The following is a 26,775-nucleotide window of genomic DNA, read 5'->3' as shown; positions in this document are numbered from 1 at the left end:
GGTGTTGTAGTTGCAGTACAGTTAACCAGAACAAGAAAAGTTGTGGGTTATTTTTTAAATTATTTGTTAGTAATTAAAGCTATTTATATGATAGTGTTATTAATGTTATAATTATTAATATTTCCCATAATTATTTAACATTCATGAAGGATCTGTTCATCACTGGCTCTAGTAGAGTTACTACATAGCAACTATCTTCTATTTGCTAATTCAAGAGTTAATACATAAAAGATATTCATTAAGCCCCAGATTTTGTAATCATTTCAAACAAGGTGGTTCTTCATACTGAAATAGCTCCTTACATGGAAACGCAGTGAAATTACAAGGGACCTGGCAAGTATTACCTGGTAGCTGTTTTTGTTCAACAAACTGCCTCAAAACCAAGTGCAGACTGACATGGGGATGGCTCCCATCCTATTATGCCTAAATATTGTTTTGTATTTTCCTTTAAATTTTCAAGTTCTGCCTGCATAAACATGAGTTTGTTGTTGTTTTGTTTTGTACAGTAAAATTTTGTTCTGCTCTGTGAATCTGTGCAGCAGATGAGCACAGAGAAGCTGCTACGCTGTTAATTCACTCTCTTGTTAGTGCACATTAATCCTCTATGTAAGCAATCCCTTACTTAAGCTCATTTTACTGTAAATCATCTCTACAAGATGAGCTTGTATCCATGACAGAAATCAGAGCATAACTAAGGCTTTATGTACTCTTATCCATGTAATGCCAATCACATCAGTGTTTCTGAATTTGATCTATTATTTGCTACCCCTACCCATTGAATCAGACCTGCCCTTTCCTTCCCATTTTAACCAAATTTATTGCCTTCTGCATTACAATCTTTATAAATCTCCCCAGCTGGGAGGCAGAAACAGATGGCTGTAATTATTTGGACATTGTTTTATCACTAAAAAACAAATTACAAAAGCTCTCGTAGAAGAACTTTCCTCATCTGTTAAGTTTTCCATATTTATTTAGGGAGAAATAGACCGAGTTTATTTTTACGTCTGGTGCCTGCTTCCTTTGCCAGCTACTTGAGTGACAGCTGTTAATTGTTTATCCTCTATTTGCTTGCAGATCTGTTAGTTTCCCTGCCAAGAAAGCCCTCTAAACAGCCACGTAGGTGACAGCTTTTTGATGTTGTAGTCACATCGCATATAAGGGTATGGCCACATTGTGATTTATGCGAGTTGTCAGGTCCAACATCTTGTACAGTCAAAATGCAAGTGATTGTAAGATTAATTTAGAAGGAGCCAAAAAAAGTGAGCACAGGATAGGCAAGTATGCCAGAAGCTGGCCCTGGTGCAATTACTGGCATTCTTCATGGACTGCTTGTTTACATTTCTGTTTTTGTGTGAAATAATCAGGTCATTATGGACAGTGTCTTTAAAATCTGCACTCAGGAAATGAATGTGTCTTCAGCAGGGGAATTATAGTGTAGTCTTAAAACCACAAAGGCAGAAGGCAAAGCCAACCTGGGGGAAAAATGGATAGGTGAAAACATCTCATGTGAGCCCTTGAAAATTCGCTTCACTCATTAAAGAGTGAATGTATTTGCTGAACAAAATGCAATGTCTTACTTTATTATCTCTTAAATCAAGTTATTATGGAGAAGGAGCCTGACTGGCTTATACAGAACAGGCTCTTAATCCTTTTTTATGTGGCCATGATGATACAGAGTACCCACAAGCATAGTTCATTGGACTAGTTGTGCTGAATCCAGAGCAGCCACGCAACACCACAGCAGTGTGAAAAGCTGAAGCTGAGGGAAGCACCTTGCAGCACATCTTTTAAATGTATTTTTGCAAGTTTTTGAACTGCTTGCTCAGAGGATCTAAGGTCACTGTTAATAAAATTAAAATGAACAGCATGAAGTAAAACCTCACAGAGTATTCAAGCAATGGCAAGACACGGATACAAAATATGTGCTTTGCCAAGTCTGAAGTGTGAGACCCTTCCACTAATATAAACCATTATTTTCTTTTTTGCTCATTCATACCAGCTGACACTGACCATATATCATGTTGGTGCTAAAAGCAAATAACATAAACCAAACCTGGTAAGACCACAACATTGACAGTGCTGAACATGACCGGCTGTGCTTAGCTGCTGTTTTGATTACTAAGTCATGTGGAAAATTATGTAATGGCTACATTGGTTTTCTGAGGGTTGGGAAGAGTCGCAGCAGTTTGGAATGTTCTTTAATAGTTTAATTTTATTCTTACTATTCAGGAGAAAATAAAAGTACTGGAAAAATAGATAGGGCTGTAACAGCTTTTGAGAATACCAGCAAAAATAGCTTCTCATTACAGTGCGTGACCAGGGCTTCATTTTTTTTTTAAATGTTTCTAGTCTACATTTTAATATAGCAAATATTTACATTAACAAATATTTAGCTTGTTAATTGAAATTACCATAAAGAACAGCTTCTCAGAGATAGGGTTGTAGGAAAAGAGAAAAGGCTTCTATGAATATCCTAAGGCCTTGATGATACTAACTGTTTTTCTCCCATTGAGTTATTCTGTGCAGAGGAAGGGTCTGTATTAGAAAAGCAGTATTTGCTCAACAGAGTAGAGAAAAATTCTCAACCTTAAGCAAAAAGATTTAAATACTCTTATCTTTTTCTTTTGTTGAATTCTGCTGAATCGGTGAAATATGTGACAAAAAATGAGGTATAAATTATCTGATTAGCTTTGGAGCCATTTGTATCATTTTTGCCTGTTTTATTTAGGGAATTTCCAGTAGTTTAATGGAACTACTTATTATAAAAAGTTGAGGCTTTATGTTGGAGAAATATATATATGTATACATATGCATCAGTACATTTATCTTCTTAGATCCATATTACAGTATTATAAATGGTTTTGCCTTTATCAGCTTGTCACAATTTGTACAGCTGGATTCCGGCCACATACTGTTGTTATCAAGGAAGCACTGACAGAGTGAATAAGTAGTCATCTTCCCATTCAGATCTTAATGTTGCTCTCACTGTTGTTAACATAGCAGCAAAAACAGCTGTGATATTTTATGGCCTTCTCTCAAGGCAAGATACCTTCTCCAAAGCTTGTATTCATCTAAACAGCCCTCACTTCGGAGGCTTGCTGAGATCACAGGCTTTGTGAAATCCCCAGTATTTAGTGCCTTTCAGTCTATAAGCATCGATAGTTTATGTTTTGTTCTGTACTGCCAGCAAACTGTCATCTGAGTTTACAAATTGTGACATTTTTCAGCTTTTGACACAGCTCACCACTAGTAGCTGAATAAATGGGGCCAAAGCATGCAAGTTGGCTTCTCCTCAGGAGAGAGAGATAAGGAGAGCCACCTTTGGGTGTGAACTATATTGCAGCTGGTTTCTCAGAAGAGCTTCTGCAACAGTGAGTTTCCATATGAAGAAGTAAAGCGTAATATGTACGGCAGGCAGGGTTCTGATATAATGCACATATTCTGTTAAGAACATTAGATCTGAGGGAAGAGGAGAAGAGTTCATCATGGATCTTTGCATGCCACAGCCCTGAAGTGGCCCAGACAGCACTTGCTGAAAGCATGAAGCTACTTGTGTTTGGTGCCATCAAACAGCCAGGATTATGTTTCCCCACTGGGCCAGCTTCCTGTGTACTGTTTGCTCTTACACTACTCACTCTCACCCCCAGCCCCTACTCCCACACTTTAAACAGCATTTTTAAGATAAATTCTATGCAGGGTGACATTTTTTCATGCTGCTTAACCACTGGGAATGTCAATGACGCCCCTCATTGTGATTCGCAAGAGCAGGTGCTTCCTTTGATTACTTTCTGCTCCAACAAGGATGATGTTTCTGGTGCAGTGCCACTTTGGAGGAAGCCATTTTTTTATGGATAGAGTCTGCCAGACCACTGAGAAAGCCTGAAATCATCCTTCTGCTTTAAAGCAGTAGTTTTTGTAGCATTTAAGACACTGCTTCAGCACCAGGGACTTTGTTCTCACCATTTCTGCTCCAGACCCATTGTTTTCTGAATGCACGGGACATGCTATGCATCTCACTCCCTATTGCTGAAAGCATTGTACACAACTAGCATAGTAATGCCCATGGCTAGAAAACTGCTGCTGTGCAAGGAAGGAGCTGATGTGCATGTGCCTCATAGGTAAGTGAGGAATAATAAAAGGCAGAAAGGAGAAAAAGCAGTGTAGGAGATCATGGGAACTAGAAGGTAGAAACCGCAGAGATTTCTCACAATTTCCAAACAGTCCCTTCAATATCTCCAGCTGGGCAATGTTTGTCGTCTTGAACCTGTTCATCTTGAAGCTTGTTTACCTGACTTGGTAAATAAAAATTGCCACCAGGCTGGCAATTCGGACTCCAGTCATTGATAACGCTAATGAGAGCTGAGTGGATTAGCTGTAGGCTGTCCTGCCGCTGTGTTCAGCCAGTGGTAAGTCTGAATTTGTTTCAGAAAATACACAGACGGTTGTTTTTCTTCATGCGCTGGTGATAAAGAGCAGTGAAAGAGGTGTCAAGGCTATTTGATGTATTTGCACTTACACAGGCACTGCTATTGCTGCTGTGTTTTTCCTCCGCTGTCCTGCCTTTCCCATGGCGGTTTCCCAGTTTTTACGTTACGGTGAGTCAGTGTGGTTTGGGAATATTTGGGGGATTTTAATGTTTGTGATTGTGAAGGCTGAGGGAGGGATTTCAGAAAACCACAGTGTGGTTGAGGTTGGAAGTGATCTCTGGAGGTCATCTGGTCCAACCCATCTGTTCAAACAGGGCCACCTAGAACAGGTTGCCCAGGATCACTTCTAAGGTGGGAGACCCTGTGACCTCTCAGGGCACCTTATCAGTCTTCCAATAAACGTGAAAGTATGATGGGCTATTCCTTGTTGAACTGATCCTTGTGGTATGTCAGCTAGTTCTGCACCCCAAAGTGTAGCAGTTACCTTTAGCACTTTTTATGTTAGCCTGTCTTTCTTTTTTTTTCACATCAGCACCAAAACAATTCCCTTAAGATTATTCCAGTCTGTTTTGCCTGTTGTTGCTGTTGTAGGTTTGTGTGTGTGTTTTGTTTTGTTCTGTAGTGGTAAACAAAGCAATGAAGGCTACTTGAAGGATACTTGATTTACAGGGGATGTGATAACATCACAGATGTGTCTATTTGATTTGAAAGCGAGTGCTCTGCCTCCCTTTACCAGTTCGATGTGCTGAGCAAGTGTCCCCTGGAATAAGTGTTTTGAATGTGCTCAGTTCTCCTTTTCTTCTGTCTCCCATCCAGGATTTGAGCATGGCCACCCAGCCACACACTGTGACCAAGGTGGAGATCCCTGACCACGTTCTTTACACTGTAGGAACATGTGTTCTTGTTATTGGCTCTATTGGCATCATAGGGAACCTCCTGGTTCTCTATGCATTTTACAGGTATTTCCTTCACAGTTAATCTGACTTGCCTTGTAGCTTGTTTGTGCCTGTGGGCAGATGTTCTGCACTGATTTCCTCTTGGATTAAATCTCCAAGCAAAGGTTGATGTCATCAATGACATACACCCCACATGCAACCATGCTCATCACTGATATACTCCCATGTAAATTACTCATGTTTTAAGATTTGTAAGAAAATAAAGAAATAAATATACAGAACCTTGTTGTAGTAATACTTCTAATGAAAAACGTAGAGAAAAGTTTAATACTTTTAATACTAGAAACAGCGATCCCTACCTTGCATGTTGCTTCACTCCCCCTGCAGAGTTTGCAGGTTATTTAACAAAAGATGATGCTCTTCCAACCAGCCTAGACTGTCCTGCAGCTAGAGTACACAAAAAGCTCATGAAAAGAATAAATAGCTGCCTTCAACTCCACACAGTGTTGCTAGATTTTCAAATCCTTCTTGCTCACTGTTTGCTGTCATTATGCATTTTGATGCAGAGTGGGTCTACAATGACAGAAACACCAGCGGGGTTATGAATCAAGCTTTAGTTTACTATTCTTAAATGTTTAAACTGAAAAACCATGTATGGTTGATTTGAGTAACTGGGTCTTTTATGAGGGAGAAAATTGAATTTCTTGCAGCTGTAGATCACTTCATTATTTTTGCAGCATAAGCTCTCAATTTTTCTTGAAATTTGTTTGTTTTAGCTGGCAAAATGAAAGTATTAAGCTGTCAAAGTAGAAAAATCTCCATAGGCAGATGAACACCTGCAAAGAAGTGAGTTCTGCACCCCTCTCACCCAGTTGTTGCAGAGTTATGAAAGCCGTGACTTTATTAGTCATCTCAACACTTCTGCAACTATCTTAATTTCTCAGTATTCTTTTATTAATAAGAGGAAAGGAATTCCTGCTAGTTGCAGATATTGGTATTTCAGAAGCACATGAGAGGCCTCAACTGATAGGCTGAAGAAGACACTCAGAGAAAAGAAGGTTCATTTCAAGCTATTGAGAATTGCTGCATGCAGTTTCCAAGAATAAAGCTATGCATGAAATCCTCTTTGCTTCCTACACTCAACAGAATGTGCAAAGATGCCTCTTTTTGTACCTCGCACTGTGAAAAGTCCTGAGTTCAAACTCTAGGTATCATGGCTTTTACTTCTCCATGCAAGCAAAACAGTTTCATTTTGAGGGACTAGCAGTTCAACATTACACCTTCTCAGTATATTCATCAGAAGTGCCAACTGTAAGGTAAAGGGCCGTGAACTCACAAATTAATGTACCTTGTGGAACTAATATTTGGTAAGAAAAATAAGGGAATATTCAACCACATAACCCAAAGTAAGAGAGAGGTTCTTTATTCCATTACCACTATCTTTACTCCTCTTAGCCAGAGCCAAGGGTAATCTTGAATACCAGCTGACAGATTCCTAAAAGGTTGTAACTCCAGATTACCAAAACCAGGTTCTTCTGCTCTTTAACCTGTGTCACAGCCTGGGTTTGCACTGTGCAGCACACATTTGGTGTTGGTGCTCCTACAGGGACTCTAGGAAAGAGGCAGACTGCTCTTCCCTGAACAAAGCCATGTTTTTAAAAATAGGTGGAATTCTCTTCTGCTGGTTGAGGAAAGGATTCATTTTATCACCCCTGCATTTGTCAGTCACCGTTTTGAAATGACTGCATCTATAGTTGTAGTAACTGACAGGTGGTTGGCAATTGATGGTGGCAAACAACCACCCATTCCTCCTGGAGAGTGTTTGTTTATGCTAGGAAGTTAAGCTATGAACTTACTGATTGTTCATTTAGTCTATTTAAAGTCATGTGTTTCTCATCTGTTTTTAAGCAACAAGAAGCTGAGGACGCCCCAAAACTACTTTATAATGAATTTGGCTGTGAGCGACTTCCTGATGTCGGCTTCTCAGGCACCAATGTGCTTTGTCAACAGCTTGCACAGAGGGTGGATCCTTGGAGATATAGGTACTTCTCAACACTAATTCATCCCTCAGCAGCTCCACACTGCCTGCAACCTGTTTTAGCCTTAACAGTCTAGGCTTGTGCAATGGAAAGAACTGAACAAGACTCTGGAGTGACAACCCAGGTTCTTGACATGATTGTTCCACATGATGGCACATATTTTGTGTCATCTTTATTTTGGAAAGAAAGTAGTCAACAACACCATGTAAATCAAGTGATTCTTTAGGTTGTAAGAGCAGATGCCATGGCTAAAGATGGGTAGAAAAACCTTATTAAGTCATAAATATTTTTTCTGTATTAGTTTAAGAACAAGTAACCTTTTAGAAATGTATGTTGATATCTACTAACATTCTCCCTAGGAATCTAACAATTAATTAAAAGATTTAAATAACAATAGTCAGTTGAGGAGTGTCTGTGAATATAAACTCTGCAAGTTTAAAGATATTTTCAGTCTTGCTTATGCTGTTAGGTAAAAGTAGACCACGTCTTATTTACTTAGTATAAGTTATCACACTGCCACAAATTAAACCATTGATTTAGGTTAAGTGGGACTTGGTCCTTAATTGGGGATTACTTTAAAAGTCTGCTTTAAGATTGAATTTGGTATTGCAACTGTCTCCCATTCTTCATAGTCTATTGTCTGTAACCACACGGGGTGACACCAGATCTCAAGGGATCATTTAACACAGGTTTCTGAATCAGGTTTGGTAGAGAGTAACTCCACAACTTTTCATCTGCTAGTCCAATGCCTGAGTGCAAAGAGGGGGAGAAAATCTCTTTTGGTTAAAAAAAAAAAAAAATAATATATATATATATATAAATAAATATATAAATAAAAATATATAATATATATATAAATATTTTATTAAGTGCTGTATTTAATAGGAGCTGGAGCTATGTTTTACAGCCAGTCTTTTAGCCACCAAATTTAAACTGCTCCTGCATTTTGATGCCATATAAACCAAAGTCATTTTCTGAGACATCCATTTGTCATTAGCAGACAGATATCTGCTGCAGCCTGTTAAGATCGATATATTGGGCAACAGTCCAGGAAAAAGTAACATTAATTAGATTGGATTTTCTTTGAGGCAGTTTTCCATTGACAAAAGGTTCCCAGCTACAGCCCACGGTGGAGAGTAGAACTTGTTAACATGTACATTTGTATTTTGTTAACATCTGTGTTTTTCCTAATGAACACTTAATAATTATGCAGTTGTGAGGCTACGGAAACTCTTTTAATGGGAGAGAATCTCTGAGCCAAGTTAAACGCCTCCCCCACCCCCCTCCCAAAAAAAAAAAAAAAAAAAGTAAATAAATTTGTCATGTCAGACTGTGAGAGAAAACAAATATCTGTTTAAGAAAAGGAAAAAAAAAAAAGTCATTGCCATTTTGTGCTTCAGGTTGTGACTTGTATGCTTTCTGTGGAGCGCTCTTTGGAATAACCTCGATGATGACCCTGTTAGCTATTTCTGTTGACCGCTACCTGGTGATCACCAAGCCCCTGCGATCCATCCAGTGGACTTCAAAGAAGCGCACCATGCAGATAATTGCTGCTGTGTGGTTGTACTCACTGGGGTGGAGCGTGGCCCCACTCTTCGGGTGGAGTATGTCATCTGCTTGCACTCTCTTCTAGTGTTCCCTGCACAGTCTGTTTTGCCTTGCTCAGGGTATTAAAAAATAAGATTTCAGAAAAGGTCTTGAATGGATGCATAGATACTGCCTTGTGGTTTGCTGTCATAACATATTACCTACGTTTATCGCAGTGCCATGCCCTGTTTTTTCGTTGGTTTTTGTTTTGCCTTGGGCTATGTTCAAGATCAAGCTGCAGACCATGATTTAGGTATACCTGAGAGTTTGGCAGTCAGGACCATTTCTCCACGTGTACACTTGCATTCTCAGATCATGCATTATAATACAAGCAACATAGCTTTATCTGTACAGCATGGCATTTATTTTGATCACTCAGTTGTTGGACTGGTGACTAAACAAACTTTGGGCATGTGTGCAAATAACCTATTCCTTGTATTTCATAGGTTCCTATGTGCCTGAGGGCTTGATGATTTCCTGTACATGGGACTATGTAACCTACTCCCCTGCAAACAGAAGTTACACCATGATTTTATGCTGCTGCGTATTTTTTATTCCCCTAATAATAATATTCCATTGCTACTTATTTATGTTCCTGGCCATAAGAAGTACCGGCAGGTAAGTTCAAATATGTAAAATTCCTTCTTTCTTGTATTAGAAGATTTTCTCAAATTAGGATGCAGTTAAATCTGAATCTAAAATTAATCTGAATTGAAATTGGTGATAAAGTAGCAGATAATTAGCAGCTGCAGCTGAAGAAATATTTTTGCCAATGTGAAAAATGGAAAGGATATGCATTTTGGAGTAGAGAACAAAGTAGTCTCAGGTAGTTCTAGTCTTAGCCCAGAGTGTGGTAATTAGTAGTACTTCAGATAATTTGATAGTTTTTGATAGTTTTGATGTTTTGTATTTCAGATTTGCAATAAAAGGAACATGGTTCCTGTGCATTCCAGTATGGTTGTCAGCTCCAAGGGTCATCCTAAATAGTATGTAGCAATGGGAGCATCACCTACCTGTGAGCTGCTCTATAAGTGTAACAGTCCTCAGATTTTTGACAGCTTTATTTAAGACAGGCATCCCAGAAAACCCTGTGCACCACTAAAGCAGAAACACAGCCACACACACAGAATTTGGCTACATTTGTTAGGACTTTTTTTTTTTTCCCTCCAAAAGCCTTGGCTTATATTTGTAGGGTTGAAGTAAAAATTTAGGAGGGTGCTAGATCTGTAAAAGAATTTCATTTTGTCAGCTTGTTTCCTCTAATGAGAATATTACTTGTCTGTTGTCTGATCCAACCCTGTCTGAGGTTGTGAGCCCTTCCTGCTGCTTGCTTCTGGTAATTACTATCTTCAACTTGAAATAGGTCTTCCTTTAACAACACTTGTATGTAAAAGTTATTCCTATGATAAATGATATAAAATTACTTTATCTCTCTGTGTGTGTGTGTGTGTGTGTATATATATATATATTTTTTTTTTTAATTAAAGCATAGGGTGTTTTTTTGATTTGTGAAGAGGAATCAACATGAGGCTTTTTGGCAAAAATACTTGTCAAAAATATTTTGACAAAATTGTTAGTGAGTAAACCTGCAGGGAAGTAAAAATGTCCCCCTAAGCATTTTGGGCTGTATTCCTCAGAGTAGTGAGGCTATTTCAGCACATGTTACTCAGTAAACTGGACTTTGTCCCTTGAAAATGAAAAGTCATCAGATTTCATTTTTGCATCCAACTGTGCTTTTCCTTGCTTCACCTCTGAGAGCAACGAGGGGCAGGGAATATCAGTGTGTCAGGGTAAGGACATGTCAGCCCCATTCTGTAGTCTCAATGGTTTCTCTATCCCAGTCCCACAGGCAGACTGAGCCCAAACAAAATGCCTAGGACCACACTACATAAATTATGTTTTAGATTTTTAACCATCAGAGGACCAAAGAAGAGTGAGAGCAGGAAAGATGAAATCTGCTTCATTTTTACACACGTGCAAAATGCATTAGAGAATTAGAGAATGCATTGGCGACATTGCACCTAGCTTCTTCATAGGATGGTGCTGATGTATCTGTTTTGTTTTGTTTTTTTTTTTCCTTACAGAGATGTTCAAAAGCTAGGATCCTGCAGCCGGAAATCCTACCTCTCTCAGTCCATGAAGAATGAATGGAAATTGGCCAAAATTGCTTTTGTGGTCATCATTGTGTATGTCTTGTCCTGGTCTCCGTATGCTTGTGTCACTTTGATTGCCTGGGCAGGGTAAGTGGAAGCATTCAAAAAAGCACTTATACCAAAATGTTTATATGATTATCTTTTTTTTTTTTTTTTTTTTTTTGGAAAGGCTTTAGGTAGTTATTAATTAGAGGTGATGACGTGCCCTTTACTGAATCAGAGCATAATCTAGGTTGGAAAAGATCTTAAAGACCATCAAGACCACCCATCAACTTGACCTACTAAGTTCCATCACTAAACTATGTCCCTTAGTGCGACCACTGTCATTGTACCACCATTATATCCTTGTGCATAAATTCAGCAAAGGGGTTACTTGTCTAGTTTTTGTGCACATTTTTAATTATGATGCTTTATCTGTTAATTTTGGTACACATTATTTTCTCTCCTCCATGATACTTTTCTTGCATGAAGTCTGGTTTCATGGAGGAGTTGCTTCTTTTCTCGCCTAATACTACTTCTCTCAATAAACTTCCTCTGTTGCTTCCTCTGGCAAAGGGCAGAAAAGAGGCTATATTCCCAAACCTTCACTTGTGAGCTCCTGCCTTCCTTCCTTCACCCATTCTCCCCTCCAAGGGGATGTATTGTCTTGTCAGTGCATGCTCTATTACTCTAGTTGTAATTATCCTGCACTTGTGTTGATCACATATGACAAAGAATCACTGTTGATGTTCGTAGAGTATCCAAAAACATATATTTTTAAAAAATAAAGAATTAGATTGTGACTATCTGGGAAAAGAGTTTGGCAATAAGAAATAAGCCAGAATAAAAATTAAAATCTTCTAGCAAAAGCATCCATACTGCACAGTAATGGGTGTCAGTGACCCATGCTACAGAAGGAAGAGAAAACTCAAAGTAGTGGGATGAATAGTCCCGTTTTAGACTTTAAGCTTCCACAGTCAGTCATGTGGTTATCCCTGAATAGATAACTGATTACTTGCACATCTTCCACCTCTTCCAAGTAAATGAAACCAAGTATACACTGTCAAAAGCAAGCCTTTCATCTGAGCAAAGAATGAGTTTGAAAAATTACGTTTTCAGCAGTATTTCTTACCACAAGACCACAAAACAAAAGCAGTCAAAAAGAGTGATATGTTTCAGTAAATTAGTATTAATCCATGGCATAGCTCCCTGTAATGATTTTTCCTTTGTTTTAGCCGAGGCAACACGCTAACTCCGTATTCCAAATCTGTGCCAGCTGTTATTGCCAAAGCTTCTGCAATCTACAACCCCATCATATACGCAATAATTCACCCGAGATACAGGTACAGTAAGCATATAGGTATGTGTACAACTCTACATGCAAAGGTGCTTTTTAAAATCAACAGACAACCCCCATTCCTTCAACCTTGCCCTGTGCAGTGCATGCTGCAACCCATGGATGCTGGTGGTCAGACCCTGCCCCGTGTCCATCTGGTACAGGGAGACTAAACTGCATGTGGAGCTCTAGGTGTGGCCTCAAGAGTGGCCTGCAGAGGGTATCACTTCCTCCCTTCACTTTTCTTTCCCCTCACATCTCTGCTCTGATGGTGCTGCATGTCACCACAGCTAATGGGAGGACATGATGGTGCTCAGGGTCATCTCTTGCCATATCAGCTAAAGAGCACTCCACAGATAATGGGTCACAACCAGTGTGGCTTATCAATCATATCATCACGTTGATGCAAATGTTCATATTTAATTCTCTGAAGCTTCAGTACTAGTTGATTTTGGGAAAAACTCTGTAGGAAGCAAATAGTATCTTTATAGATATTCTGTGCCAAGTGGGTGCTCTAAGCTGATAATGCAGGTGAAGATCCCTGGAAATGAGAAAGGTTTTCAAATATCCTGAATATACTGCCTTTTGGTTAGCAGGCTTTCTACCTTTGGTCAGTAAGTATTTGTCTTCAAAAAGTAAAGCAAACATTTCTGAAATACCCTCCTTTGTGGAAAGAAGTCTATTCCAAATGCTCAGTTTTCACATTTATTTTGTTTTTGTTTTATATTTGTCAGATGAACTTTTGGAGAGCCTTTCTATTCTTTGCCTTTACCAAAAATACTAGCATTGACTTTTATTTATATATATATAATGTTTCACAATATACTAATATGGTTGAGTGGGCAAAATGTACATATTTTTACAGATATCAATTACTGTATGTTTTAACACAGACAACTGTGCTAGCCCAGCACAACATCACTTACAAATACCCAAAAACTGTTCAGTCTCAACCAACTGCATGGTTAGCTAACTGTTCTTTCCTTTCTAGTTCTTTCTTAACTCTCTCCCAGACAGTGAATCAGTTTCTGAGCCTAAAGGTATGAATTATGCTTTTTATCCCGGTCTTTTGACTGCAGTTTGTTTCCACTGAGGTGAGGTAACAGTGAGTTGTACAAAAAATATCTGTGTGTTGTCGAATTGATGAGAAACCTATAAGAATAAGTGAATAGAATGATAAGGACATAAAAGACACCTCCAATGAATCAGACACCTTTCCCTTCTCAGAAGAAGGTTCATTATAATCTTCATTAATAACTTCTTTAAAGCTCTCAAGCATCCCAGTGGGTGTCTAAGAGACCAGCCTTCTCCAGTGTTTAGGAAAAGTGTGAGAAGTAACCACCTTGCATTGCAGAAAGGTCACCCATTTGTGTCCTCACTGTATAAAAGACTGAAATACTGCTCTTTGGCCTATCTAGGACCTGGAGATGTGTAGTATGGGCACATAAAAATTATTGGCTCTTCAGTTGTGTGGTCCTAAAAGGATTTATAAAATTCTTTTGCAAGAGAATGAGACAGCATAGTGCTCTGCTGAATGGTTTCAAACAAGGACAAACTTACTCAGTGCATCCCAGAGACTGACCGTTTCTGAAAGCAACGTTTTTATTTAGAAATGCTCTCCCAGCTTCAGCTGAGAAACACGTTCAAGAAGTGGCAGTCAGTCACACCTATTAAAGCTTCTAAAATGCTTTCTAAAAATCCAGCAAAAGGTTTAGGGATGTGATAAATTTTTGGAGGAAAGACAGGGATGCCATGGAGATAAATGTAGAACTGCCACTAGATGGCAGGGTCGGTCGTCTGCACAAAGTGTGTCTAGCCCGTGAAGCAGAAAATTTGCTGTTACATTGCCTGAAACCGTGATTTTGGAGCTGGAACATAGAGAGCTAATTGTTTTAAATATCTGATGAACGAAAGAGTGGTTGAAGGCAAACAAACAAACCTTAAAGCTTTTTAGAAGACTAGAGGAAATATACCCAGAAATGGTGACAACACATATCTTGTATGACAATATCTGCTACCATAACTAAGACTTTTGCGTCCTCCAGAAGACCTGAGTCCATTTTAGTTTTTGAAGGTTAAAGAGTATTTCAGTTTAGAATAGAGAATGACTGTTCTCCCATGGCTTGCATGAGTTTAATGAGAAGATGTGTGTGGATGTCTGACACATTTTGAACCTGGTATTATTTTTCTGAACCACAGCTGTTGTGTTCAGTAATTCCTTATATTGTTTTTTACAAGTGTATTTTCAAAGCAGATACAACAGAGCGTACTGCTTCAATTACTCTTTTCCTACCAGCATTGGCTTTACATGTAAGGCTGTATTAAGAAAAAAGGCTCATGCCAGAACAGGATTTCAGATACTCTCTTAATTTTTTTTTTTCCCTGCTTCTTAATTTGTATTTCAAGACATATCAACAACAGAAGTGTTTATGCAGTTGTTGTGAAGATATTTTATAGACTTGGGATTCATCCAGTCAGGAAAAGGAGTAATGTTGTGTCCCTTGTGGTGAAACAAGCATGCAGCTTTAAAACTGAAAAAGCAGCTACAGTTTGCCAACAAGTCAGCTGGTGAAAATATGTTGGCAGGAGCAATTTTGCTTTAATAGTGAGTAATGATCATGTATGTAAAGATCAACATTTCTGGATAGTTTCTGAATCTTCTAATCTTTCACATTATGCCTTTAAAGTAATTTATCCGATAATATCCTTAATGGACTAGTCTGTTCAGGCCCAAGAGTCAGGGGTTTGGCAGGGGTAGTAGTAAACTGCAGTTTTGCATTGAAACTACTGAACTTTGTTAAATCTGACTTCTTTTGAAATCTTACTTGAAAACAACACACAGATATCAGGATCTAAAGAATTCAGGTACTGACAAAAATGACAGTGTAATGCTACCAAAGCAGGCTGCTATTTTACACAGAGAATTGCTGTTGCTGCATCTTAATATCTCGACAAATCAAATGAAATCAAATGAACCCTTTTGTGGGATTTCTTTCCATAACAACAACAAAAAAAGTATGCTGCAATGAATGTAACTGAAAATGCAGTGTGGATCTCTGTGTTAGCACTTGGCTTTTGAGAAATGAGAGGTTCTTAGAGGTTATTATATAAACCTCCACCCACCAATTCCTACCAGTAAAAACAAACAAAAAACATCTGGAACATCACTGGAACTGACAAATATGTTAAAGTAAGTAAAAGCATGTAAACCTTAATTTCATGAAATGCTGTTCTGTGAGGGAAGAAAGTTTCATGGGTAGAGGCCGATGGCATGACGGCCGACAGAGGTTCAACATGGCTAAGTGCTGGGTCCTGCACTTTGGCCACAACAACCCCATACAGCGCTACAGGCCTGGGGCAGAGTGGCTGAAAAGCTGTGCAGAGGAACAGGATCTGGGGGTGCTGGTCGATGCTGTCCTGAACATGAGCCAGCAGTGTGCCCAGGTGGCCAAGAAGGCCAACAGCATCCTTGCTTGTATCAGGAATGGTGCAGCCAGCAGGACCAGGGAGGCGATCATCCCCCTGTACTTGTCTCTGGTGAGGCTGCACCTGGAGCACTACGTTCAGCTTTGGGCCCCTCACTACAAAAAGGACATCGAGGCCCTGGAGCATGTCCAGAGAAGGGCTATGAAGCAGGTGAAGGGCCTGGAACAGAAGTCCTGTGAGGAGAGGCTGAGGGAGCTGGGGTTTGTTCTGGAGAAGAGGAGGCTCGGGGGAGACCTCATTGCTCTCTGCAACTACCTGAAAGGAAGGTGTGGGAAGCTGGGCTTGGGCCTCTTCTCACAGGTAACTATTGATAGGACTAGAGGAAACATCCTCAAGTTGCACCAGGGGAGGTTTAGGTTGGAAATGAAGACACATTTCTTCTCAGAAAGAGCAGTCAGTTATTGGAAGGGGTTGCCTAGGGAGATGTTGGAGTCCTCGTCCCAGGAGGTGTTTAGGCAATGGCTGGACATGGTGCTTAGGGACATGGGTTAGTGGGTGATATTGGTGGTAGGGGGATGGTTGGCCCAGATGATCTTAGCGATCTCCAACCGTAATGACTCTGTGAAATGCAGTGCTCTGGTTAGCATCACCCTGCCAGTCCTTGGCAGCAGTGCGGAGCAAGGCCAGCTGGCATTGCCCAAGGAAGGCTCTTGGGCTCTCTGCTCCATGCAGGCCTGGGAGGAATAGAGCCGTTTAACCATTACTGATGTTTTACTTTAATGACTAAGGCAGGTTTTAAGTTCTTTCAGACCTAGATCATTCTCTGTTTTTCCAGTGAAGAGCAGAAGAGGATGCTAATTCCTGACAGAAGTTGAGGGAGTTACTACGATACAAATAAATAGCAATATCTTGAGTTTTCTGGCCCACTCCTCCTGTGTCTTAGCACAGAGGAGGCCTTCGTAGTAGCTAACCTGAAAGTCTTCTGGGTTAACCTTATAATTGGAAGCAATCATGTTTTTCAAGCTATTTTCAGTTCTTGCTACTCATCCATGCAGCTCTTCCATGGGTGTTTTGAGCCAAGGCTCTGAAGCCACCTGTTATTTTCCTTTTGGCCTTTCAGTTGAGTACTTTCCACTAGCTATACCATGCTGTTTCCATGTGGTCTTTAAGTCAATCAAAAACAAAAACTATGCTGAGATTATGGAAAGAGACAGTGCTGTCACCACACCATTTTCAAAGCTGCATCATCAGTGTGTCATTAAGTAGTTTGTCTTTTTCTTCTACTATTTTCCTTCAGAAAAACCATCCACAATGCTGTTCCATGCTTGCGGTTCCTGATACGAATATCGAAGAATGACCTCCTGAGGGGCTCCATAACTGAATCATCATTCAGAACCTCTCTCTCCAGCCATCAGTCTCTTGCTGGCAAGACCAAGAGCACTTGTGTTTCATCAGTTTCCACTGGAGAAGCTGTAAGTCTTTTCTTGTTTCTACTAAGGAAAGTGCGTATAATGTTTCTCCAACTCCAAGCATAAGTTACTAAAAATACATACGCAAAATAAGAGAATGGAAAAGAGTTTGTTCTCGGCTAAAGGTTTTTGGTCATGTGAGGTCATTTCTCCAAAGCCGTTGTGTGAATTCAACCATGATGATTTTTGATCAGAAAAAAATATTGGGACTAGCATATCTGGTTGATTCAGATGCTTACATGGAGCATGGGTGTTTTGGTTAAGTCTTTAATATGAATTTGAAGTGTCATTGTCAGGCACCCCCCATGTCAAGCACCAACCATTTATCTCATCATTCAGTAGGTGAGATGGAGGACAGGACCATTTCCCATATAAAGTATTCTAACCTATCCTGTCTACTTTAAAGAAAGTCCAAGAAAACTTGTTCCTTTATTTATCTGTTTTTTAACCCAGAGAAGTGAAAGGCTCCTGCACCTGCTGTGAGGTGTGGTGTTCTGTAAGCGTTGTACCCTAAGTCTCAGTAAGGACGGTGGTCGGGCTGGAGTATAGTTGCCAATGGTGTGGAGTCTTTTTGAAGGAAAAACTCATGTCTTAGGAATTCAGCATGTATAACGTGTCATTTAGGTTACATTTTGGGGAGAAAAAAAAAAAGGCAGCATGAGCCCTGTCTCTCTTTTCCAACCAAGCAGAATTAAATGGGAAGCAGGTCTCATAGCAGGAGGGTTGGAGGAGCTAAGAACAAAAAAGTCTCTTGGGGCTCCTCACAGCCCTTCTTGGCACGACCTCACCTGCCCCTCTGCATCGCAAGCAGCTGGCCTTGCACACGAAGACACTGGGAACACAGGGACCCGCACTGCTGGGTGGCAGCCCTGGCACAGAAAGCGCCCAGAGTGGCGGCTGCAATCCGTAACCTTCCATAGAGGTATAAATTGCCGTGACAGGTTGAGCAGTGAGCTCTTGGCTCTCCTCTTCAGCCAGGTGACAGTGCTCTGAGTGAGGAGGAAGTGATTCTTTGCGTGCTGCACCCTGCAAGCTGCTGCTTCCAGGGGGCTGTCACTGAGAGTCAGACCATGCAGCTATGCTTCAGTGAAATCACGAGTGACTTGGGGAAGACAGGGGTCCTTGAGTTGGAAATGAACCTAGGACCACAAGGGAAAACAACATGAACAGTGCACCCATCTTGAATGAGATACTGTGCAGAGCAGATCAATACTGTTACTGTTTTACTGTTTGGGAGATAGATAAGTACTGGACTTTGACAATTATCCATATCCAACATTCTCTCTGGTTCATTAGTAGCTATACAACTTTTTTTTTTTTTTTTTAGATGTTAATGGATTTTTTTTTTAAAAAAAAAAAAAGGAAATGTAGCACTGAATTTTTCCTTGAGACTCAAAGTTGCTCCTTTCAGATAACAGCATCAAGGAGATTTTTGAACTTTTTCATGGGACAGACAGTAAAGCCAACACACCTGAGCAAAAAGCACACCATTCACTGAGAAACCAAGCAGTACCAGACAATGTAAGCAGAATTCCCAGGGTGCTGAGAAGAAATTCAGACCTTATGGTGATTAAATCAAAGAGAAGAATAAAAATTAAAAACCAAACAAACAAGCAAAACAAACAAAAAAAAAACCACACACTTTAATTCGCCTGAGGGGGAAGACTTACTGCCTGAGCCCTAATAAAAAGAATCCACCCTATTACAAAGGACAGGTTACTTTATCAATGTGCCAGTAGTCTAGAAAGAGTGTATTTGGTATGGGATTGTTTAACAGCCTGAGCAAACAGTCCACCCGTGTGAGCCACCCTGAGGTCATGGGGACCACTTGTCTGCTTAGACTTGTGCTTGATTTGCGCACTGTAGATAGCATGTGTAGCACCATGGAAAAGTGCTAGTATAGTTTAAAAAAGGGAGGATCCTCACTTTTTTTTTTTCCCCTACCCTTTGCCTATTAATTTTCCTTGACTTGAAGTCTGTTCCTAACTTCTCTCCCCATTAATCCTTTATTTGATGTCAAATGCAGTAATATCTGCTGGATCATGCATCCCAATCTGTCCTTTACAGTTGTTCACTACTTGGTTTTGGTCCATTGGGGTTAGCAGGTTATTGTGTGAGTTTGGCTGGTGCTGGTGTTTAAAGAGGTGGGATAGCGTGGATAAGAGGCTTCAGCCCTTGGCACAACTTTTGCTTACAGGTCTCAAATGAAACAACTGCTGTTAGCGATGCGCAGCGCCGTGCTGTGCCGAGCTGACACAGCCAAAAGTAATTGTTCTCAAGGCAACTGACAGCTCAGTGCAGCTGTATGGCTTTCAGCTGAAAGAACAGCTGCTGAAATAAAAGCTCAGCTCAATGACTTGCACATGACAGCAGCACAGAGTGAAATTTTGGAATGCTCCAATAATGTATTGATGGGCAGGAATGACACTAGCAATACTGTAAAAGCAGCAGCTGTTCCCAGCAACACTTTCCGGTGTGCTGTGTACATGTCAGTACAGAGAGCCAACATATTTGAGTCATATGAAGTTATATTTAGTTTGATTAAGTGAAGGAGGAGAAATAAACAGCTAGCAATACCTAAATGCACGAGCAAGGTGATGCAGTGAAATTGTGCATTAGCTTCCCACTTGTGTGGAGCCCCATCTGTCTATCCCTATCTAAAAGCTGTTGTGTAAGGTAGTGGAATGATACCACAGAAACTCAATCAAAAAATCTCCACAGAGTTAGGCATGATTGATGGCCTCTGCCAAGCCTGTAAATGGAATGGCATGGCTGCAGTGTCATGGTTGTGCTCCTTGCTGGCACGTTCTTGGAAGATTGATGCAGACCCCACCCATTGCCTCTCGTCCAGTGATGGTGGTTCAGAGCAGAACTGAGCCTGTGGGGCTTGTGAAGTCCTGGGTGGTCTGCACATCTAGCTGAGACGTATACAAATGTGGTTTTGAACCTGTGCCTGTCCGTGGTTTTGGACCAATTATGGTCATGCAGAATGCCACGGTGCATGTTAAGCATAGCTTTTGGTTGCACTTGCTTAGATAATGGGATCGCATCTTTAGACACCAGGTACTAAGCAACTATAAGCATAACACAAGCAACCAGATAAAAAAGAGTGAATAACTTTGTGGTTAAAAAATATATATATATATATTTATATATAAAAATAAAAAATAAAAATACAAAAATAAGGATAAACGACAAGATCAAAAATCAAGTCTCTGCCTGGGGGAGCTTTGAATGTGAGATCTATGTTAGAACAGTTTTAGTTTCCTGTAAGTGTGCAAGATTTCTGCTCAAGTTTGAGAACTTTTAGAATTTGAAAAAGGATGTAATGTCTGAAATCCTTCACCATCTGTAATTAGACCTGGAGCGACGTAGAGCTTGACCCTGTAGAGCCAGCTCATGAGAAACTGCAGCCTCAACGAAGTCATTCTTTCTCAACAAGTCTGAGTCCAGAGAAGAGAGATCTGCTCCCAGAGACCTGTAGCTACAACACAGCATCTGTAGAAAAGGTAAGGAAAAAAACTGTCTTTGCTGGGGAATCTCCATTGTAGTGTCTGATCTTGCTATATAGCATGTTATCTCTGGAATAATCATTCAGTCTTTATGTCCATTTGTTTCATCTGCAGGTTTTATTTATATTGATATTAATGTCCTCTTTACTGTCACTTCTTTTTTTTTTTTTCTTTTCTTTTCTTTTTTTTTTTTTTTTTTAAGTAATGAGAATGCCAATAATATCTTATTAAATTTTTTCACTGACACGTTGCCTGGTTTTGGAAAGCCAAGATCAGCTCACAGCTCTAAAGCTGAATTAAAGAGGATTCAACAGGGTCAAATGTAAGAAGTTGACTTTGTCTCTTTGCATGTTCATCTACCCCAGGTCTGGTTCCTCCCTTCCCGACCCTTATGTTGACATTGTGGCAGCCTCCTTTCATCACAAAGTCAGGGCTGCAAAACAGAATTTGACATGATAGAAGCCACCATTTTTACTCTTTTCAGTGTACATTAAAATGTTTTATTTTTGTTGAGGGGGAAGACGAGAAAGAAACTCCCATTTCTCCCTAAGGGTGGGAGAGTCTGGCAGCTGCCACCCTTCCCTCACTGAAAGAGGAGATGGTGAGTACTCAGAGCATCTTCTGTGGATGCATCACACTCCTTTCCCAAACCATGGAGGTTTGGTGTCCTGCTGTGAGGAATTCCCCATTCTCTGAGGAACTGCTAAGGATGGGAGCAGTAGGTCACCCACAAGTCAGCTTCTGCCACTACAGTATAACCAGTTTTAAAATGAGTATTTGTGTGATGGCACAATGTCAAGCACATGTCAGTGCTATGTTTTCAAGAACAAAAAGACTTAGGATTTGCAACAGACAAGGATTGGCTGGGATGAATAGCCCCTACTTCTTCGTGGAGCTATTCTGGCATGTAGAGTCTCTGGTGTGGTAGAGATAGCGTAGCTTAAAGCTGAACTTGTTCTAGAAGTTTCCAGCCATCCGGTTACATGGTTCCTGCACGCATCTGCCCTGTCTTCAGTCATGTCTTCTTAAGGTCAAGTCCTGACAAGTCTGGTTTTTTTTCCTCTAACTGTTGTGAATAGTATTGATTAACAATAGCAGTGCAGGAAGTGCAGCAATGATGATAAGACTGTAGAGACGGGCTTCCCGTATCATCTTCTATCACTTTTCAAGGTTGTCTGGATGTCAGTTTTCTGGGGCAGCCATCCACCCTCTTTCCCATAAGCCTTGTTTCTATGATGTTGGTGCTATGTGTGTGGCCCAGGTTTATGCTTACTGAATGTCCTTTCTATGGCACTCACAGGCTCAACTCTTGCTGAAGATAGGGTATGGGCTTAAAGAGGCTTTTGGTGGCCACTCTTCAGTTCCAAAGAAATTTAAAAGCTCTTGAAATGACTATAAACGACTTGTTTCTGCCCAAAGGCTAGTTTTTCCCTGCCAGTGAGGATCAGCAAAGCTGTAACTTTAAGTGAAGGTCTGATAGCATGAAAGGCTTTACTAGAATTGCAAAGAAGCAGTGCAGCTTTATGAAAACTCATGCTGTGCAGACTGCAAGAGTCACCTTGCTCTTCATCCCTCTTCCCTCCTCTGTCTCTCTGATCTGGTAAAATGACTGCTGTGGTCACAAAGAGGTGAAGCTTTCAGGTCTCATACCTTGAAAGCCAAGGGGAGGTGGTGATGAGTTACCACAGCCTCCTTGTGGCACATGTGGTTTATCTTCTTAGGAGATGGAAAAAACTGAAGAACTAAACCCAAGTGTCATAGCAGTTGGTTGCTTGAATTGGACAATATTGATGTAAACTGACTTTAATTGATAATATTGACTTAAATATTGACTTAAACTGATGTGGACGAGTGTACACCTTTTTATCCTGGCCTCAAGAAAGCTTCTTGTTATGAAAGGATTGTAGCTGGGCCTTGGCTTCAGTTGTGGTGGCAAGCAACGCAGGCTCAAAAGTTCTGCATGCTTCCACTGCACACCATCAGCCCAGTGTGTCCAAGGTTGTAGGCAAGTGGCAAAGACAAGAGATTATCTCCAGGTACTGGCTTTTGGTGTCACAAGAAAGTAGAAGGAAACGAGGCCTGAAGCAGTCTGCATAAGTGTTCGATAATTAAATATTTTAGTAACTGCTGAGCAGTTAGCTAGTAACTAAATAGCAGCTTTAAAAATGATTTTTAGGTGTTTATTTTAGTGTTTTAATAGCATTGCTGGTCTATCTTTGACTGAATTCTAGTTATGGCACTTCCAAAAGTCATCGCTTATAGAAATGCAAGTGTGAACTTACTGAAGGGTCACCTAAGTCTTTGATTTAACAAAACAGATATATATATATATATATACATATATATTTATTTTTTAGGAAAAGCATCTTAGGCTTTCTTTAACAAAACTACCTTACTACCGTCTAAAAAAAATTAATGCAACTCTAAATTCTTCACTGACTGAGCTAAAGATTTCTTAATCCCATAGTTCAAGAAGCATTTGGACAACACTCTCAGACACATGGTCTGATTTTTTGGGTGGTCCTTTGGGGACCCAGGAGTTGGACTTGATGATCCATGTTAGTTCTTTCCAACTTGGATATTATGTGATTCTATGATAATGTGTGTTTGCAGTTGTGTTGCCAAAAAAAAAAAAAAAAAAAAAAAAGACGTCTCTCAAATGAAAGTAAAAAAGCTATTAACTGTCTCAGATTTGGTCCTTTTTAAAGTACAGAAACACATAGGACTTTCTTCTATCACAAAGATGTGATCCAGCCTTATGGCTTATTGCAATGAGGGTGGGAATAGGCTTGATGTAAAGTGACACTAGGAAACATGGCGTGGTAGTGAGAAGGCCCTTTTGGAAGCACTAAAATGCAGGTGTTTACTATATGGATAATGTAGGTTTGAATGCTTGATTTCAAAGGAGAGTTGCCAGGTGTGCTCTGTGCATCCAGGTTTCATATCAAGGGAATTACCCAACATGAAATGGCGGATGTTAGCTCTGGCCTTGTGTCGATGTGCCCTGTAGAGATGCCTATGACAGGGGAAAGATGGCTCACACTTGCTCAGAGAAGTTGTCCAGCAGGAGCGCTAAAGGGAGTGGGCACCTGTTATTTAGTGCTGCTTTAAACACTGTCATGAACAAGTGCTTCAGTTGTTGGGAAAGCTCTGTGTCCTCTGGGACCAGGATGACTTCCCTCAGCAGGGCAGTGTGGGGATTGGCTGTCACTCAGATGAACCAGTGCCAAGCTCTTTTCTTCTCTCTTCACTCCTTGCACTGAGTCAGCAGGGGCTGAAACCATCCCCAGATTAGCAGTCCCAGTGCTTTAACTAGCAAGGCTCTCCCTATGGGAAAACGTGGAAGTGGTGTCATGCCCACTAAGCCATATGCAGAGCAAACCCAACCTTCTGGTACAGTTAAAACAGCAGACAGGGATGTTTTTTTTTGTTTGTTTGTTTGTTTGTTTTTGTTTTTCTCGTTCTTTTGAAGTCTTGATTTGGAAGAACAGATTTTACTTCTCTGTCAGGTTTATTTAAACCACTTTTTAGCATATTATGCTTCCCTCCAGTGGATAGATACAGTGGCTAGAGAAATCATTATCAATAGGTATTTGTAAACAATTTGTGCCTGTGGAATAGAACTTCATAATGCAGCAATTTATGCCTGTATCTAATTTTAAACCTAGACTGACAGAGAGAGACATCCACAGCAAAAAGTCTGGTTTTTAGTTTGCAAAAACGTGTCATTTGTTTGAAAACAAATGCATTTGCTTTTTGTCTGTAAAATCAAACTAGATGCTATACAATTATGTATTTTTACCAAATTACTTTATAAGATGACAGTCCCAAAATGTAAATAATAATATTAATAAAGCCTTCCTTATTTGAGTTAAGAAACTGTTTATTTTGTAAGCATAAAGGCAGTAATTGCAGCCCACTGACTACAGGGAGACAGTGGCCTAAGAGTCACCCTGCTGGGCTGTAATCATGCTACAATCTGGCCTAACAATTTTAAAAGGTGTTTCTGCATTAAGGCCCTATAAATCAATGGGAATTACATACCAGAATGCTTCAAGAATGCTAAAGTTGAATTCATGATGTTTGTGGGTGCCATAGGTATATCTACAACAGAGGGAATATTTTACAAAACTGTTAAAAGAGGCCCGCACAAAGTGTAGATAATTAAAGTGATAATTAATGTACTTTAAAACCATATTAAGAGTAGTAAGTAGAACTGGAACTCAGAAAGATGCTCTATAGCAATCTCAGTAAAGATTGCTCTTACTCTGAATTCTGTCAGACTTCTTGGGAATACACATATAATGAAGTAAGCTCTGCATTGCACGTTAAATGTTGATTCTTCCCAGGAAGAATCTATAACTTCTTTCTCTATCTGGCACAGTGATTTTATGACTTTAACTATCATTTTCTACAGCAAGCAAAAATTAAGCACTCATGCCTTTCATTGCCAGTGCATTTAAATATTAACTAACACTTTCAAAGCTCACTTACTTTACTCTAGTTTTTTATACTGCGCAGGAAGAGTTATGTAAAGGTCACAGAGGAGTTGCCATCAGGGCCAAGTTAGAAATTTGAGTTCTTTGAAAACAAACAGATGTGAAATGGTTAGCAAAGCAGAATCTCAGTTGCTGTTCTTCCTTTCTTCGTTGGTGGAAGTATTGTCCAGTGTACAAAGCTACCAAGTTTGCATGAGGCAGTAGAAGGAGCCACTTCAAGACACCATGAGTATAATGTCCTAGAGTCTTGCCTGAAATCTTTTCAATGAGAGAGAGAAGTACAGTTATCCAGTACCTTGAGACATGTCAAAAATGGCATTTTTTTTATTTTATTTTTTTTGTCAGATAAAGGAATGAACTTTTCTTCTTTCTTTTTGATCTCTGATGGTATTAAAGCACATTGTCTTTTGTTTCTTTTAACATTCCGCTTTCCAAGCTGCAGATGTTAACACATAATGATTTTCCTTCTTTCTAGTTAGTGATTCAAATGTTTAGAAAATATGACCGGTGACTCGAGTAGCAAACAGTGATACTGAATATTTCAAATATTGTTTTTGATAGACCTGTGCTGTACGATGACACTAAAGCTTATGTCTCCACTCCAGGTGTCACTGTCCTCCAGCTGTCTGGAGAAGGTGCTTGGGCAGTCAGTCCTCCACAGTCCCCCTGAAGCACTCGTGGCCAGCTCCCTAAGAGCAGCTTCTCTGCCCGTCGGTTTGAATAGTAGCAATGTCAGCAGAGGAGGAGGCTCAGATACTCCATGGATGGAAGCTCAAGAAAGTCTAAATAATAGAGGCTTGGACTCTATCATTAGCAATACAGTCCCTCGCATCATTATCATTCCTACCTCAGAGACAAACCTATTTCAAGAGGAACTTGATGAGGAAGAGACTGAAATATTCCACTTCCATGACAAAAAGAGTAATCTGTTGGATTTGGAAGGGCTCAGCTCATCAACAGAGTTCCTCGAAGCTGTTGAGAAATTTCTATCATAAGTGTGTCAAAAGAAAACTTTCCGGCAATTATTTTCTTGGCATCTTCTCTGCTTAATTATACCAAATAACTGAAGCCTTGTAGGTTAGATCATCAGGCTTTTTGTATGTTTATACGGTAGTCACTAGGCAGCCTTCAGTTTTATCTTTGTCCAGACCAGTTCAGGCATGGAAACAAGCTTTCTTTCAGACTGCACTGCAGGAAATGAGCAGTGGAAGATCTGGCAGCATGATCAAGTACCATCAGTTGAGTCGCTCTCCTGCTTCGTGGGGCCCTGAACCTTGATTTGTAACCACAGATGCCAGCAGAAGGAAAAATAATTGAACCAAGAGCTGGGGGAGCTGCTGCATGCTTCTGCTACCTGCGTGTGAAACAGCATTCATGTTTTGGCAGCTCTCCTCTGGATGGCGAAGGGAAGCACCATGAGGCCACAGCTTCCACCAGTAATACTGCTAGATG

The 26,775-nt window shown here is 40.1% G+C and overlaps 1 protein-coding gene across 1 annotated transcript; it reads left to right on the top strand.

Moving 5' to 3' along the window:
* Positions 1-5,249: 5,249 nt before the first annotated feature.
* Positions 5,250-26,318, top strand: LOC116489096 (melanopsin-like). Its single transcript, XM_032187181.1, has 9 exons — positions 5,250-5,386; positions 7,232-7,365; positions 8,763-8,966; positions 9,396-9,567; positions 11,034-11,189; positions 12,317-12,424; positions 17,141-17,315; positions 20,672-20,821; positions 25,929-26,318. Exons 1-9 carry the CDS (start codon positions 5,253-5,255, stop codon positions 26,316-26,318), a joined length of 1,623 nt encoding a protein of 540 aa, XP_032043072.1. The 5' UTR covers positions 5,250-5,252.
* The last annotated feature ends 457 nt before the right edge of the window (positions 26,319-26,775 follow it).

The sequence above is a fragment of the Aythya fuligula genome, chromosome 4, assembly GCF_009819795.1.
Source record: "Aythya fuligula isolate bAytFul2 chromosome 4, bAytFul2.pri, whole genome shotgun sequence".
NCBI classification, from domain to species: Eukaryota; Metazoa; Chordata; class Aves; order Anseriformes; family Anatidae; genus Aythya; species Aythya fuligula.
This window is presented reverse-complemented; position numbering and strand designations above follow the sequence as displayed.